Source organism: Bactrocera oleae, chromosome 4 (assembly GCF_042242935.1).
Source record: "Bactrocera oleae isolate idBacOlea1 chromosome 4, idBacOlea1, whole genome shotgun sequence".
NCBI classification, from domain to species: Eukaryota; Metazoa; Arthropoda; class Insecta; order Diptera; family Tephritidae; genus Bactrocera; species Bactrocera oleae.
Genome location: NC_091538.1, coordinates 14,365,363 through 14,381,001, shown reverse-complemented (window position 1 = coordinate 14,381,001; position 15,639 = coordinate 14,365,363). Strand labels below are relative to the sequence as shown.

At 30.9% G+C, this 15,639-nt stretch overlaps 2 protein-coding genes across 10 annotated transcripts; one reads left to right on the top strand and one right to left on the bottom strand.

Annotated features, from left to right (window-relative positions):
* Positions 1-351: 351 nt before the first annotated feature.
* LOC106617898 (transmembrane protein 164) lies at positions 352-15,549 on the bottom strand. 6 transcript variants are annotated; one of them, XM_036375390.2, is made up of 5 exons: positions 15,360-15,549; positions 3,315-3,756; positions 3,055-3,247; positions 2,156-2,256; positions 352-2,097 (listed from the first exon to the last, which is right to left on the bottom strand). In XM_036375390.2, exons 2-5 carry the CDS (start codon positions 3,642-3,644, stop codon positions 1,594-1,596), a joined length of 1,128 nt encoding a protein of 375 aa, XP_036231283.2. In that variant the 5' UTR covers positions 3,645-3,756; positions 15,360-15,549; the 3' UTR covers positions 352-1,593. The 6 variants fall into 6 exon arrangements, with proteins under 6 accessions (XP_036231283.2, XP_014090836.2, XP_036231279.2 ...); XM_014235361.3 differs by having other exon boundaries at positions 15,415-15,549; XM_036375386.2 differs by lacking the exon at positions 15,360-15,549 and adding an exon at positions 10,001-10,308.
* prel (preli-like) lies at positions 11,992-15,181 on the top strand. 4 transcript variants are annotated; one of them, XM_036375394.2, is made up of 4 exons: positions 11,992-12,361; positions 12,461-13,036; positions 13,100-13,313; positions 14,039-15,181. In XM_036375394.2, the coding sequence occupies exons 2-4, from the start codon at positions 12,939-12,941 to the stop codon at positions 14,426-14,428; spliced, it is 702 nt and encodes a 233-aa protein (XP_036231287.1). In that variant the 5' UTR covers positions 11,992-12,361; positions 12,461-12,938; the 3' UTR covers positions 14,429-15,181. The 4 variants fall into 4 exon arrangements, with proteins under 4 accessions (XP_036231287.1, XP_036231286.1, XP_014090839.1 ...); XM_036375393.2 differs by having other exon boundaries at positions 12,458-13,036; XM_014235364.3 differs by having other exon boundaries at positions 11,992-12,365.
* Positions 15,550-15,639: the final 90 nt, after the last annotated feature.

The window sequence follows — 15,639 nt, the reverse complement described above, 5'->3', positions numbered from 1 at the left end:
ATCAGCTGTGCAAATGTCAAATATGTTACAGCGTTGCCAGCAGTTAAGAAATATTTATTTCACAACAACAACATTTATAACAACACGGAGGCATTTTTGAGCAGATAATTAATTTAATTCGAAATTTTTGTAGAAGTGTGTAACCAATTCAATAGAACTAATGTAACTGAGTACGATTTGAACAAGGATACAATATATTGGCACGAATTAGATTTAACTGATTCAGAATCCACTTTGAATAACATTTTACCCAATACTAGTACTTACTACTTACCGATTCAAACACGGTTAGATCGGTTAACTCCGGTAACGTAGTTGAACACAACGAATTAGTATTGAAACAACGAGTGATATATTGTTAAAATATGTTTTTATTGTTTTATTTTTGTTTAAAGTAATAATAGTATTATATAATCATATATATAATATGTCTTTGGAAACAGATTACAGTCATTTTGAGTATTAGTTTAGTTTAACTAAATTTTGTAGGCAATACATTTATTTTGTTTTATTTAATCATGTAATTTACGATAAGTTAATCTTATCTATGGTATATTATGGCTACAATAGACCATAGGTTGCGGTGCATACCTCTACTAAAAAAATGGTATATTATATCTGGCATATATAATATAATGCGTATTTTCTGTTTATATTTTAAAATTATAATCATCATTTGAGAAATCACAAGTGGCAAATATTTATTTGAAATATTTTCTGTTGCCTTATTTCATTTTGGTTTGAAAATTAAGCAAAATTCCACATATTCACCATATCTTTCGGTTTGTTCGGACATTATTCGAATACCACATACATAGTTAACATGTTCGTTAATTGGTAAGAAAAATTGATAAAAGTTTTCTTAACACTATTCATATATGTTTGTTGTAGTTATTAAGTTGTAATGCTTAACAACATCGTGACTAATATTGAGAATAATTTTTGATGAGCATTTGAAGTTTAAGACAATTGGTTGTTTTGATTACCGATTATCCGGAACTGTTTTGCAATAACTTTTCTAACAATCCTAATTGTATATAAAAAGTTTTGAATTTTTTCTTATGCAATCTCTTAGGTTGCATGAAAAAAATCATTTATTCAAAGTTATTATAGGTTTTGAGTAGTAATTATTAATGTGTGTAAGTTACTTATATACATTTAAAATTAAAAGTAAAATTATCATATGTTTGCATGCATAAGTATGTATGTATACATCTACAATAATTTGAGAGCGTATGCTAATTTACGAAGTTACAATGTTCTATTTATGTATTTACATTCCTACAACTGCTCACATTCGTTATATTTATATAACTTACAGCCGCTTATGTAAAAAAATTTAAGATTTATTGCCACCATAATTTTGAATTTTAATTTCCTTTCTGAATTTATTAACATTTTCAGCTTCCGCATTACTCAGGTACATTAAAGCATGACCGCTTGATTTTCTAGCCCTTTAGTCTCAAATACAATTGACCTGCCAAATTAATCGCACTTTTTTATTGCTTTTCCAATATCACTATACCAGTACTATGAGCATGAAATGGAATTAGTGTGTATCCACCAGGATCTGGCAAAAATCAACGTTAAATACTAGTCAATTTTTGTGGCTGGCTTTGTAGATTTACCGTCAACATCTACAACTTCTGACGTCACTAAATTTATGGAATTTCGTTTCATTCGTCGCATCATGGTGACAGGTCCACTGCCAGCAGCCACAGCGGCCGCCATTTCGGCAACCAATGAAATTTCACTTATTGGTGAACTGTTTGTGGTTGGTGCAAAAGATATGGGTGTCGTCGGTACCGATTTGGACAGCAGCTCGGGTGTATGGCTGCCGCGTGTAGTGAGTAACGGATTATCGGTTGAGACACGTCTCTCGTTTCTGGTGCTGTTATTTAGTGGCAATTCAAATTTGGGTCTTAGTCTTTTGACAGTAGACACAGCTGTTGGTTTGCTAAACATTAGTACGGTTGTTTTGTTCAATATGGGGCATAGAAAGATTTCATGTATTGTTGCGGCGATGCGATAATTTTGTCCTTGAAATGGATCTGATAGCGCAGCGCATAGCATATGGCTGAGATTTATGCCGGTAAACTGAGGTGGAAATTTATTATTAAAGTAATTTTGTATGAAAATAAAATTTTTTGCTTACCATTGATAAAGGGGTCAGTAAGGCGAAATGATATAGCAGCATTGTAGCAGTCCCGATAGTAGTCCAATTGTAGTCGTATAAGTCCTCAATTTGATACGCGCCTGGAAAGTTTTTAATTAGATTGAGCATAGGTAATCAAAAATGTTTTCATATTTTTTATTTAATCTTAAGCTTTAATAACATTAGTTTCTTAAAAAAAAATAGGAAGCAGGCCTCCAGATTTACTTGCAAGGCACCCCACATTGTAACTAGAGAAATCTGTCCATATTTCATAGTAATTATTAATGTAGTATCCGTAATACCACAGAAAAGTTGAATTTCGACAACACTTTAACCGAAACTTTTTTTGGACGGATTGAGTTGTTATCGATAATATCAAATTTCAAAACTTCAACCAAAATGCAGTTGCGTTGAAAACCGTAATAGGGGCTTATAAGTAACGCTCTACCCCACTCTTCGTTTATGACGTCACAAGCTAATGTGTTTTACTGTAGCAGTTCGAAATCGTCGTAATCGCTATTTCTAACATTCTTCTAGCCATGTACATATATAACAGTTAATAATTAAACAATATTTTGAAAATCAACAAGCCGAATAATATATCAAATAAAACTAATTTGATTTATTAGACATCAGAATGTGTTGCATTTGTATTGCAAAAAATATATTTCTAGTAATTACAATTACTATTCTGGTAATTTTCGAAAGCTAAAAAAAACAGCTGATAAGTAATTCTCTACAAGTATTATAAAAACCGTTATTTGAAAACGACATAATAGAAAACACAAATTTTTAGGAATTATTTCCATTTTCGAATTCGAATTTTTCATAGGAACAGAACGGTTCTGCGGAAAGCATTACATTACTGATTCCCTTTAAGCAATTTTGTAAAGACTTACCACTTCTTAATATATACGCCGGTATTATATAGAGTAGAGCATGCTGAATCCAATATGTTGCCTGTTCAAAATGTAGTGTACGACATTCTACTTCCGGGAATAGAAACGCCAAAAAGGGACCGTTTAAATTATTCATTTGTATGCGAAATAAAGCGATGGTCGTCTTACTGGGCTTTGCTGCTAAAAGGTAGATCTGCAAGCAAACATATAAATAGATAAATATTTTTTATTTAAAAAAATTTCAAAATAATGCAAATTACCTGCACTAAAGTTTGGATGTGACAGGGATTCAAAACATATATCATATTTTTATTGGCAAATTTGAAGCCCATTTCCACGCCAAATATGAAAGTCATCAATATCATGAGCATGAGTCTTATGGCGGAGTGTGGCTTATTGATCTCCTTCAGCGGTGGCATTATTATCGGATCCATGCGTTTTGCGGCCCAGCATATTAGATAAATGAAGATTGCACTTAAAATGGTGGATTCAATCCAGCGGCGACGATTCGTCATGTAGTTGATGCATTCCGAACCGGCTGTACGTGGTATTTCATCGTTGACACCGGCAACAGCCCAGCTCCAATCCATAATAGCGTGTGCAGAGAAAATGGACGAGTTTTTTTTTTTTTTTGTTAATGTTTTAGATTAATTTTTGGTTGCTTGGTTGATTTGATAATTGTCTTCAGTCACAGTCTATAACCTAAAAAAATATATATATAAGATAAAAATAATAATATAACGTTATCATGGAAACAATTGTTCATCAGATAGTTTAAAAATTGTAGAAAAAATAATATATGAATAATATATGTTGTAAGCAAGTATACAAGTAGCTACGTAGTAGTAATAGCTTAAAAAATCTTCATTGTTAAGTTTAAGCAAGTATTGCTTTGTTTATGGAACACGTTTTTGTGGATTCAGGCAGCAAATATAGTTAATATATATATTTTTTCAGCACCATTTTGAGAGTTACTGTCTTTCCATATCTCACGAATTGCTTGCTCGTTACTCGTCTGAAATATTAATGACTAGTTTCTATCATATTAAATAAAGCCTAAAAAGGATAATCTCATCAAATTGCAGCCTTGAGTTGCTCTACTGATATCACCAAGATGTCTCATAACAGTATAACCGAAGTTGTTATACGAAACATCACTCGTAACATAGGTAAGCTGTGTGATATCATTATGTTCATAAGCTTCAGCTAAAAAGCTGTAGTAGCTTTCAAGTCCATTTTCTCGATTTGCGCTTATTTAAAATCGGTTATTATAACCCAAATGATATTTGTGCCCGCAGTTTCAAAGGCAATTACCGAAAATTTACACAAAATTGTCTTCTAAATAAAAATCATTACCGAAAACTTGGTTGCTCAACGTTAGATTTTTCAAATCACCGTAGTGTTGGTTTTGATTGTTAAGCATTTTGTTTACTATCATTTATTTACTATATTTTCTGATGCTATTGATACTGAAGCTTTCGTTGTGAGCGGGGATATACTTGTACACTAATAATTGCTTTACTGTAACTCATAAAAACAAATTCATTGTGAATGGGTTTTTCTATTTTTGAACAATTTTTTCTTAAACATTACCCACTGTGCAGCGCTTTGGCGCCAAATGGTCTGTGAGTTTATTGAAGTGCCTGCTAATAATAAAAATAAAATCGCCGCCGTCATAAGAAATTAAGGCATAAATGTAAGTATTATGTACAAGTACATACACACGTATGTACATACGTTAACATGTGTATGACACCGACCGATACGAGTACATATAAGTACATATTGTTGTGTGTTCACTTTACGAGAAATATTTTTATAGATACTAGGATGCCACATCTATAAATAGTATTATACTTAAATGTGTTGTTGGCTGATGTTACGGTGTAATCATAGATTACTCATACGCCCTGATGGCCCGGAGTACTTTCTATAATTAAATAAATATTGAGCTAAATTATAATATATAGGGGAATAATAGGAAACGTTATTGAATGTTTATTTGAAATGACGCCGATTATTTATATTATAATAATTTGATTATTTTATTACTTATGAAAATAGGTAGAAATGTATTATGTTTAACTAAAAATATATACATATATATTTGAACATTATTAAGCATTTTCGAAAAAATCTTAATTATAAATTTTTTTTTCTATATTCTGATTTTCCTTTCTCCTACGCACAAATTATTGAACGGCTGCTGTTGTTAAACGGTACTAGTTTTGTGGAATTAATACAAACAAGTGTTTGTCATTGGCAAATTGCCATGTCCCAAATATAGTTATTTGCCAAAACACCTAAACTTAATTGGCAACTTGATAAAGTGATACGTTAAGGCAATATTGAAATACATAAATCAAAGATAAGCTTAATAAAGTAATAAGAAATATTATTTTTGGCAGAGAGGTGTATTTTAATGTGCTTTACAAACAATAGAGTTGTAAACATACAGGGTGTACCATCTTTTATGTTGGTCCTTTGACAAGAAAGAACGTTAACACAGGTTGCACTGATGTTAGCCCTACCCTACATTTCAAAAATTAAAAGTTTCCATACAAGAACTTTTTTTAATCGTTCAGTTCGTATGGCATATATATGCTATAGTGATTCGATCTGAAACATTTTTTCGAAGATTTTAGAAATGCCTGTGATAATATACTATGCCAAATTGCGTGAATTTATATTGTCCATAAAAAAGTTTTCCATACAAGTACAATACTTGATTTTGATCGTTGTTTTTGTGACAGCTATATGCAATAGTGATCAAAAAAGGTAACTAACGCTTGCAGATTCCTATCAATGGTTCTTTCTTTTTGTAGGATTGAAATATACTGCAAAGAGTTGCACAGAATATTTCAAGCAACAAAAGAACGTGAGAAAAAACTTAGTTACAATTTTGGCAAAATTGTAAAATCGGCTATACTCCCGATTAAGTCACCCCTTAGATTTTCTTAAAAACTTATACAAAAGTTTCTTATGTGACAATTTCCAATGTATGTTTTTTGATGGACATTTTTGTTAAAAAAAATTAATTTTGAAAAAAAATTCTTAAAAAAAATTAAAATATGAATTATTTTTTATTTTTCACACAAATAACCCTGAGCAATCCAATAGCGGTATGTTCTTAGTTCTTCCGCATAAAACTCCTTCACGCATTGCCGGTTTTTTCCAATTTTTTTTAAATTTCAGCCAAAAACACACATGGGGTAATTTTTTTTATGACCTAAAAAACCTCTATATGAAATTTGAAGCAAATCGGAGGAGCCAATCTCTCTAAGCCCACTCAATAAACATATACTGCTATACTTCAGCTTATTCTCATTGGGGGAAATATACATACATACATGCCGCATGTATGTACATATGTATGGTATGTCTGATTGTGCCTATAAAATGGTCACTTTGCTTAATTATGAGAGATAGCTTTCAACATTTCAATGCACAGAATGACAACGTATTAATTACATTAGTTGAAGGACTTTATTAAAAATACCATATCAAATAAGCTATAAATTGCTTCCCCATTATAATAATGCACTTACTATACGAAATACAACTATGTGCATAATAATAGACGTGTTTATGCGTATATGTGTGTTATTTATGTATGTAGGATGATTAGGTGCGTCTGGGCCATGTACAACAAATGTTGCTTTTCTGTTTTCAGCATGGCGGATTCTGTGCTTTTGTTGATGACAAAAAGCATTTTACATTTTTCATTACATATATTACACACACGCATGCATGCCTACCGATAATATTAGTGTATAATATTCATAAACAATATTGATTTCAAAGCCGCATAAAAATGTATATTATATGCGTATAATAATTTGTATATAAACATGCATATTTGTATGTATGTATATATGGTACATATACACATGTAGTATATATAAATATCCAAGCATTATTAAAAATAAATTCACTTTAAACTTTTGCTAGCTTCGATTTTTAATTTTTTTATACATTTTTCTTCTTACACACTTTAAAATCAGTTGAGTAGAGTTGTTGTTTTTGCTGCGCTTGCTACCGGCCATGACTGAAGTATACAAATCGTTGCACAAATGTCATATTTTTTGGTTATAATCGATATTTGCTTTACTGCTTATTTATTTACGTTCTATGCCTACGATTTTACTACACAAATACACGACTTTTGCTCGTATTAATTTTTTATTAATACCGCGCTATCACAGCTCAAAACACAACAAGAAATCACAACTTTAGATTAAAAACATCACTTCATACACAAATTTCTTAAAACACGGTAAGCTAACATAATTTCACAAAATATTTTACATTCTATTCTATGGTATAATAGATTTTCTGCAGTCGGCGGTATTATATGTGGTACAGAATCTTTGGATTCTTTAACAATAAAACTCACTAAAGATATCTAGTCTACTGCTTTAGTTGCAACGAGTGACTGCGGCCGTAGCTGACAAACAATTTGCCAACTTGTGTATCCTGTCATTTTACTTGGCACTTTGTACACTCAATTCGTTGTGGGTATGTGTGTGACTTTTTGCTCTGGGCGCATCAGTTGTTGGCGCTCTCAATTATTTGCAAATTTTGAGTGGCAATACAAGTTTGCGTTTTTATTATCGATATCGCTAGAGGATAATAATTACACTTATGCTAATGAAATTAAATGCTAATGAAATTAAATGCCAATGAACGAAATGTTTAAATGCTAGTGTGATTGTAGAAATTACAAATACACATATGCATTATTATTGCGAGAAGTTAATATTTTATATCAACAATTTTTAAGCTGGATTGCAGATTGTAAAAAAGGTTGTTGAGCAGGCGAACAAGTGAGCTTACTATTTAAATATTTTTATCGACTCTTACACATTCAATGAAGTAACAACATAAAATTAGAGACTGAAACCATTGAGAACATAGGATATCGCCGGATGGCATTCGAAAATCGGTATAATTTAGAAAGCTACGATTTGGAATATAGAAAAGTTATAAAAAAAAAAACAAATATTATCTAAGAGAGAAGCTTAACACAAACCTGAGCCAGAAGTCATATACACATCCATACAATGTCAGCTGTTTCAAAATATACATAAGTATATTAACAGAATTATGGTTTAAAATACTGAAAAATTAAGATTATATTTATATCCTTAATAAGCTCTCCCTGATGAAAAGGGAGTTAATTAGGAAAATACCCGAAAAAGTTAAAAAAAAATTTTTTTGTCTTTTTAATTTCCTAATCTATAAGTATATGTCCTAAGAAAATCAATCAGATATGTCACCTAATCAGTTAGTGTCACCTCGAGGAAGCCGATCTTTAAGCGCAAACTTTAAATAAAGTTTTCTCGAAATCATGGTTTTCAAATGGGTGTAAGGGATTATGGAGAAAGTAGTAAATCTATTTTTTATCTAGATTTTATTTAAAAGCCATAAGAAACTACTCTAGATAGAGTAAGAATATGAAAATATAAACTTATATAAACATAAGAAAACAGTATTTTTAGACCACTATTAACGAGAAAATAATCGAAAACTTTTGAAGCCTCATTTTAATGGGTAATGTTCGAGCTTCCTGAAGATCGCGGTCTATTTAGGATAAATAAGTCCTCTCGCGTGAAATAATATTTGATCTAAAAATCCTTTACGCCAATTTCAATGTCAGCGGCGACACGAATTACGTGAACAAGCAATAATCAATTAATTTTACTTTTTATATTTCTTAAACATTGTGCTTAATATATATTACATCAATTTTATGTGTACCGCTTACTTCTCCCGAAAATAAATCGCGATAAAGCACTTTTGCGGCCTTTACGGGTACTTCCTCCCTTAAGTTTCAAGTTTCGTTTTAGAAAGCCCAAAAGGTTATTTAGATATGAAAGTTATTATCGTAATCTACCAAAAACGGGTGCAACATGGATTACACCGCCGTGCCGCTACAACAACAACAACAACACCGCCATACGACGTGAGGATTTTCTCCGATCAACTAATTACTAATAATAATATATATTTAATTAATAATATTTAATATGAAGAACAATAATAAAGCTGATGAATGGTCAGAGTTGTGGTATCTCCTAAAGCATTTGACTTATATAACGGTCAAAAATTATAGAGTGGTACATAGAAACACAAAAAAAAATGTTTTAAAACATATTTCTGTGGTTGGTTTTGTTGCAAGATTAGCGTAACTCGATTTAAAAGTAAAATTTTATTATAAGTATTTGTATATTTGCGACTTTCTCGAATGAGAAGGCAGCGAACCAAGTTTGTTATATATTCATATAATTTATTTTCAAAATTAGAGCTACGCCGTAACGTTTTGCAGGAATTCGGCTTATTTTTTGAAGCACGAATCGGATTGTTGAGCAAATTTCTCCACAAATTGTATTCTGTTTAGTAATAATTTGTTGGTATTACTATTGTTTAAGCAAAGTCTATTATAAAATCACTTTTTTTGCAGCCTCAAAGGCAAAATCACTTCACTACATCGACCTTGAAATCATATTATAGTTTAACGCACACAAACTGGCAAACTAATCCACGGTAAATATGTATGTATATATAATACATATGTCTAAGGTTAAAAAGGCACTTAAAAGTCTTCAATGACATTGTGCATAAAGATTATTTAATCCTCCAGCAGGTCTGATTTTTTGTTACATATAACATTTTATGTGTTGTTTTTTTTTGTTCAAATCGCAAAGGAATTAAAAACTCAATTTGCTTTGACTTTTATTGGATTTTTCTAGGTGAATACGTGGCAAAGTTATAAAAAATTAGCATTCAATTAATTTAATAAGTGTTTACATTGATGCATACCTAAATTCAAACAACGATGAAATAGAAAAAATAAATTTTTTTTATTTTTACATATGTACATACATACATATATGTATAAATATTTTTGTTTTTTACTTTCAAAGCCTTTTTTTACAACACTTACGTCTTTTAATACTTAGTATTGTGCCAATATTTAAGTATAAAAAATATATATGTCGTATATGCGCACTTTACCGTTAACTTTTCACTCTTCTGTAAACAAAGCTCGGAAAAAGCCACTCATCAACTGAATGCAATCGAAATCGCACGTTTCCAATTAGGTTGGTAGGCTTGAAAAAATATAACAGCACAAAAAAATACAACACAATGCCACAAATGTGTGAAGTAAACATACAAAGAGAAAGTGTAAAAAAGAAAAATGTGCAAATAATTAAATAATTGCGGAGGACACCCTTTCGTGTTTGCCGGTTGACCACTTGGTTGCGGTTCATTAACTAAAAACCTTCCATGCAAACGGATAGCTTACAGAATTGCAGTGCGTATACGAGTATATACCATATATGTATGCATATACATATATGCATATAAATATGTATAGTGATATTGAATTGTATGAACTATATGTATCAAGAACTATGCTTGGCTCTGAAAAGAAATGGACAGTCGATAACTTGTCGATGTTTTTTGTATAACTGACTTGTGTTTACTGAAACATCTGTTGATTTCACAAGACCGATGAAGCAGCAGGTACAAAAAAAATTAGCCAAACTATCATTTTTATTGTATTTTATTAAAAAACACAAAAAAAAATGCAATTGCTATGTTTTTTTACTCAAGGCAGTAGCAGCAGAACAGCTGCTTTTATTTTTTATTTTTGCTTGTAACGGTAGTTTAAATGGCAAATTGTTGTGTTTTTTGTGTATTTTCGGTGTCCATTACTGTTATTGTACTTTTTGTTTTTATACTCGCGCTATCATCTTGTATGAATTTGTTTGGAGTTCAATGTGCCTTGGCTGCAGTAAAAGTCTATGACGCCATTGCTTTGGTTAACTTTTGATTTCAATTATTTATCATACATATTCCCAAATGAAAAACAATAAAAAGTTTTATTTATTGCTCCTTGCGGATTTAGATTTAAATTAAATTAAATAAAAATTTTATGCGACAATACCTAACATTATATTATATTTCCCAGTAACAACGGCCCCACGGCGTATGAGTTACATTTGAACACAAGGATCTTTGACGTGTGATCAAGCATAGTTCGAATCAAGCTATTTTTTTTTTCCAAAAATCAGCTAAAAGCTAACAAAATGGTTTTAAGAGCTGTTTTGTTTAAATTTTACAGCTGTTAAATTTTGCATTGATAGACAACAGGAAAAGAAAACCACAATTCCCAAAATTTTTTTTAGGTGGACTTAAGTAATTTGGATAAGTATTGATTTAAGTATTTTATTGAAAATATGTTTAATATTAACAACTGTTTACTTTAAATGAAATAATATTAAATTTGTTAGCATATAAATCAAACACTCGCAATTTTTTTCACTTGATATTTCGCGGCACTTTCCAGTTATTGGCCAATAGATGGCACTGTAATATTTACTCTAATGTTACTTGCTTAATATATATAACTTTTACAGTAAATATTTTGTTTAATTCTTATATATTTTCAATATTTTCGATGCAAAATTAAAAATATCTTTATATTAAAAGTTGCTACCGAAACGGTATAATTAGTGCAAAATTAAGTATTAGAGAAATATCATAAATTGTTAACAATAAACACAAAGTTGTGTTGGTGTAAAAAACAAAACCCTAAAGCTTTACTTATTCTAATGCTTTCAAATATTTATATTTAAAAAAAATTATAATAATATTGGAATTTTCCTCAGAGAACGTATATTATATACGTTTACTTTACTATATTATATACGTTCTCTATTTTCCACAAGCCGTGAAATAAAAAAAAATTAAGTAATATAATTACAATACGGCAACATTAAGGCTTTCGCTTAATGTTAGTTATGAGGTATGTAGCTGTCGCATTCACTCTACTGCCTTGGCGTCGGCATTTGTTTCTATATATATGTTTTGGCTTTTTTTAATTCAGTTGTTGTGAATATGTGTGCTATTGCCAGAGAATGTGAATGAGACTCATTCACGTTCTCTGACGGAATCAGCAGCAGCTGTTGGTTGGTTTTAGGAAAGGTAAAGGATAAAAATGCAAACAAAGGACAAAGGAATGAGGAAGTGATAGAAAATGAATATATAAAATTTCGAAAATTCTTAAAAATTGGCATTAAATATCATAGTTGTAAAAAAGGAAAAAAAAAGCTGTTGGAAAACATATACAAAAATTTTATCGAGAAAAAAATCGAACAATTGACGTACAGTGGGTCAATATTGTGTAAGAGTAATTTGTAAAACTTGCTTTGCTGGTGAACTAAGCATTGATTCCATAGAATACATTGTAGATCGCGTGATCTATACGAGTATTTCGCTGCTAGAATTGTTATACATGGTGGGTAAGATCAGCTAGATACAATTGCTACAACTGCATTCTGTCTAATTAAATATTCAATTGATACTATTTTCTTTATCTCTATTCGTCTGTTAGCAGTGCGACGTCTATATTTAACTTCTCTACACGAAACAAAGCACGGGAAAAAAGTAAAACTTACAAAATTGTTTTTAGCTCAGGGTTGTGTGTGAAAACATTAAAACGTGCGTAGCACACGCCCACTTATTTGCCGGCAGCATCATACTACATAACATTGCACTTTTACTTTCAATTTGAAAATAGCGACATATTTGTTATGTTAGTCGAAGAGGGCAGCTGCTGAAACATTGCATTTGAGAGTATACACCAAGTGTGGCGATATCCAAGAAATTAGTAAAGGAAAAATCGAAGCGTAGTAATACCCATAAAAAGTATACATGGGCTACTGATAAGCAACTCGTATAATTAAATTTTATCGTTGATATAAATTAATCACAGTATTCATGTGATAGCTGGAGCTGGAGTAAACATTTTGTAGCTGCCATTTACAAAAGTTAAATAAATTTTATCTTTCGGTTTTGATTTTAAATTTTAAATCATGGTTACTGCGTCGCAATGTACAACTGAAACAGTTTTTGATTACAGTTGGAAGCAAGTCGTACAAGCATACTGGAATCGTTATCCCAACCCGTCAAGGTTAGTATAATAAGCTTATATACATATGTATAAAAATATACTATTAGCATTTTAAAATTACAGTACACATGTTCTTACGGAAGACACAATAAAGCGTGAGGTACGTGATGGTAAATTATATTCTCGCCGCTTACTATCCAAAACAAATCCAGTGCCAAAATGGGGTCAACGTTTTTATAATAATGCACCAGTGAGAATTGTTGAAGATTCGGTTTTAGATCCGAAAAAGAAAACTTTAGTCACCTTCACGCGAAACATTGGATTCAAAAAGATAATGGTAAGTTCAAAAGTGCAATTATTTATAAATAGCTGACTTATCACTGTTAGCTACCACCAGCCATGCGGGAGCAAAGACCGAACAAAGTATTTTATTTTTTGCACGCTTTGCTTTTGTTATTTATTTACTTCTTTATGAACCGGCTTTAAGCATTTTCTAATAGTCCTTATAGGTTTGTTATTTTATTTATTTTTTTTTATAATTTTTACTGCGTGGTATATAATGTTTTTTTCTTTGCATTTACATACATACATATGTATATATGCACCCCATAATATTTTCTTTTGTTTGACATTGAAAATTTAAATTTCGTGTGTGCTTAGTTCATTTTCTGTGGAATTGATTTGTTTGAATATACACATCTTAGCTAGTACTTCTATAAATAGTGAAGTATTTCTAGTTTAGTTTTGATTTTAATTTCATCTTTCACGACTATACGAAAACAATGCAAATCTTTTATATGAAACGTGCTTCTAAGACAGTAACAACTGTTCAATTTTAGTTTATTTTTTGACAGCAATATTAGGAATCCAAACTTATTTTGAACAATACTTTATTTGTTTATTATAATTGACTGAAAACTGATTGATGCGTACATTTTCCATTCGACTAATTCTAAAAATAATGCATTTAAAACATCTACGTTATTTTCGTCATCTCTTGTTCACACCAGTACTCTAATTGCATTATGATGTAATAATATATAACGCCTTTTCTATTTGCAGAAAGTCGATGAAATAGTTGAATATAGCGAGCAGAAAGATGGGCGAACTTTAGCTGTAAGGCGTGCCTACATTAGTTCACAAGTATTTGGGGTTTCGCGTGCCATACGCGCATTTGGCATTGAACGTTTCAAATCAAATTGCAATAAAGCGGCGAGCGGCTTCAATTATGTGCTGCGAAATATGTTTCCTAATAATGCTGCTACAGCGAGTGCTACAACTGTTGCAACGAATGGCAATGTCAGCGAATCAGTATCTACCGCTGGAACGAGCCATATACAGCAAGCGACATTGAATAAAACTGAAACCATTAAAATTGCCAGTAAAGCCGGCTACGCGTATTTGAAGAACCAAGTCATTAAATTGGCGCAAATATTTTCCATTAAGAATTGATAAACTTTCTAACGAGATATAGAGAACAATTGTGGTAATGATCATTTAATCAACTAAATCTCTAAAGGTTTTTCAATTTAAGCGTAATAGTTGTACACGATATATTTAGTCGAGAATATTATGTAGAAGGTACATCGCTGGAAAAGCTTTGAGTGGAATTGGCAACTGCCGAAGATTTCTACAGATGCATAGGAAAGTGTAATCATTTGCAGCCTCATTGTTGTCTGCGACAACCCAGTTCAAAGCAGCAGATTAAATGTGGCTGAGAGTGCCTCGAAGCGTAAAAACACTGTTGGATAATTGAAGAATATTTTCTCGACACTGTATATCATTTTATTTATTCCTTTAATCGCTAATTGCTCTTCATTCCAATGCAATATTGTTAGCCACACTCACGGGTATCTAAGTACTATGTAGTATGTGAAAACATAAAAGCGTATTTGAGGTAGTAGTACACTCTATATTTAGTTATATTTAAGGCAATCCTCATTTAGGCACATTTTAGATTCACCGTTTTAAAAGCTCAGCACTATTAAAAGAATTTGTTGCAGGAAAATTAAACTAAGCAAACTTTTATTAAATATATACGGTCCGAAGCATGTATAAACGAAATATAAAAATTATTGTAAACAAAAGTGGTTATTATATTTTATAGGTAAATATTTCATAGTTTATCACAACTGATTGCGGTAGTGTTAATTGTTGCCAATAAATTATTGAATAAAAATTTTATTAAGTTTGGTATATATAGAATTAGTGCTTTTTTATTTAGTAATTGAAGGTAAGTGTGAATGTTGTGCGGGCTGCATTGCAAAAAAATTCAAAAGTTGTTTGAGGCTATACATTCTTTTGCCGTTGTCGTGCCTGTTGCATACTACAACTATTACCTTATTATGTAGGTATATAATATATAGTTAGAAATCGAACGTACTCTTAAAAAATCGATGAAATTATCTGTTATATCTCCATTATATAGGAACATGTACCTTCAATTAGGCCACTGTTGCGATAAAATCACTTATGCTTTTAAAATATGTTTTTATCCAACGTAAAAATAGTTGATAAGTACGAAGTGATGTCCAAAATACAATTTTTATAATAAATTAGCATACAAAATTAATTTAATAGCAATTGTCTTAATAAACTCAAATTGAAAATTAACGATAATATTTTAGAATGTCACTCACATACACATGTACAATATTTAATAA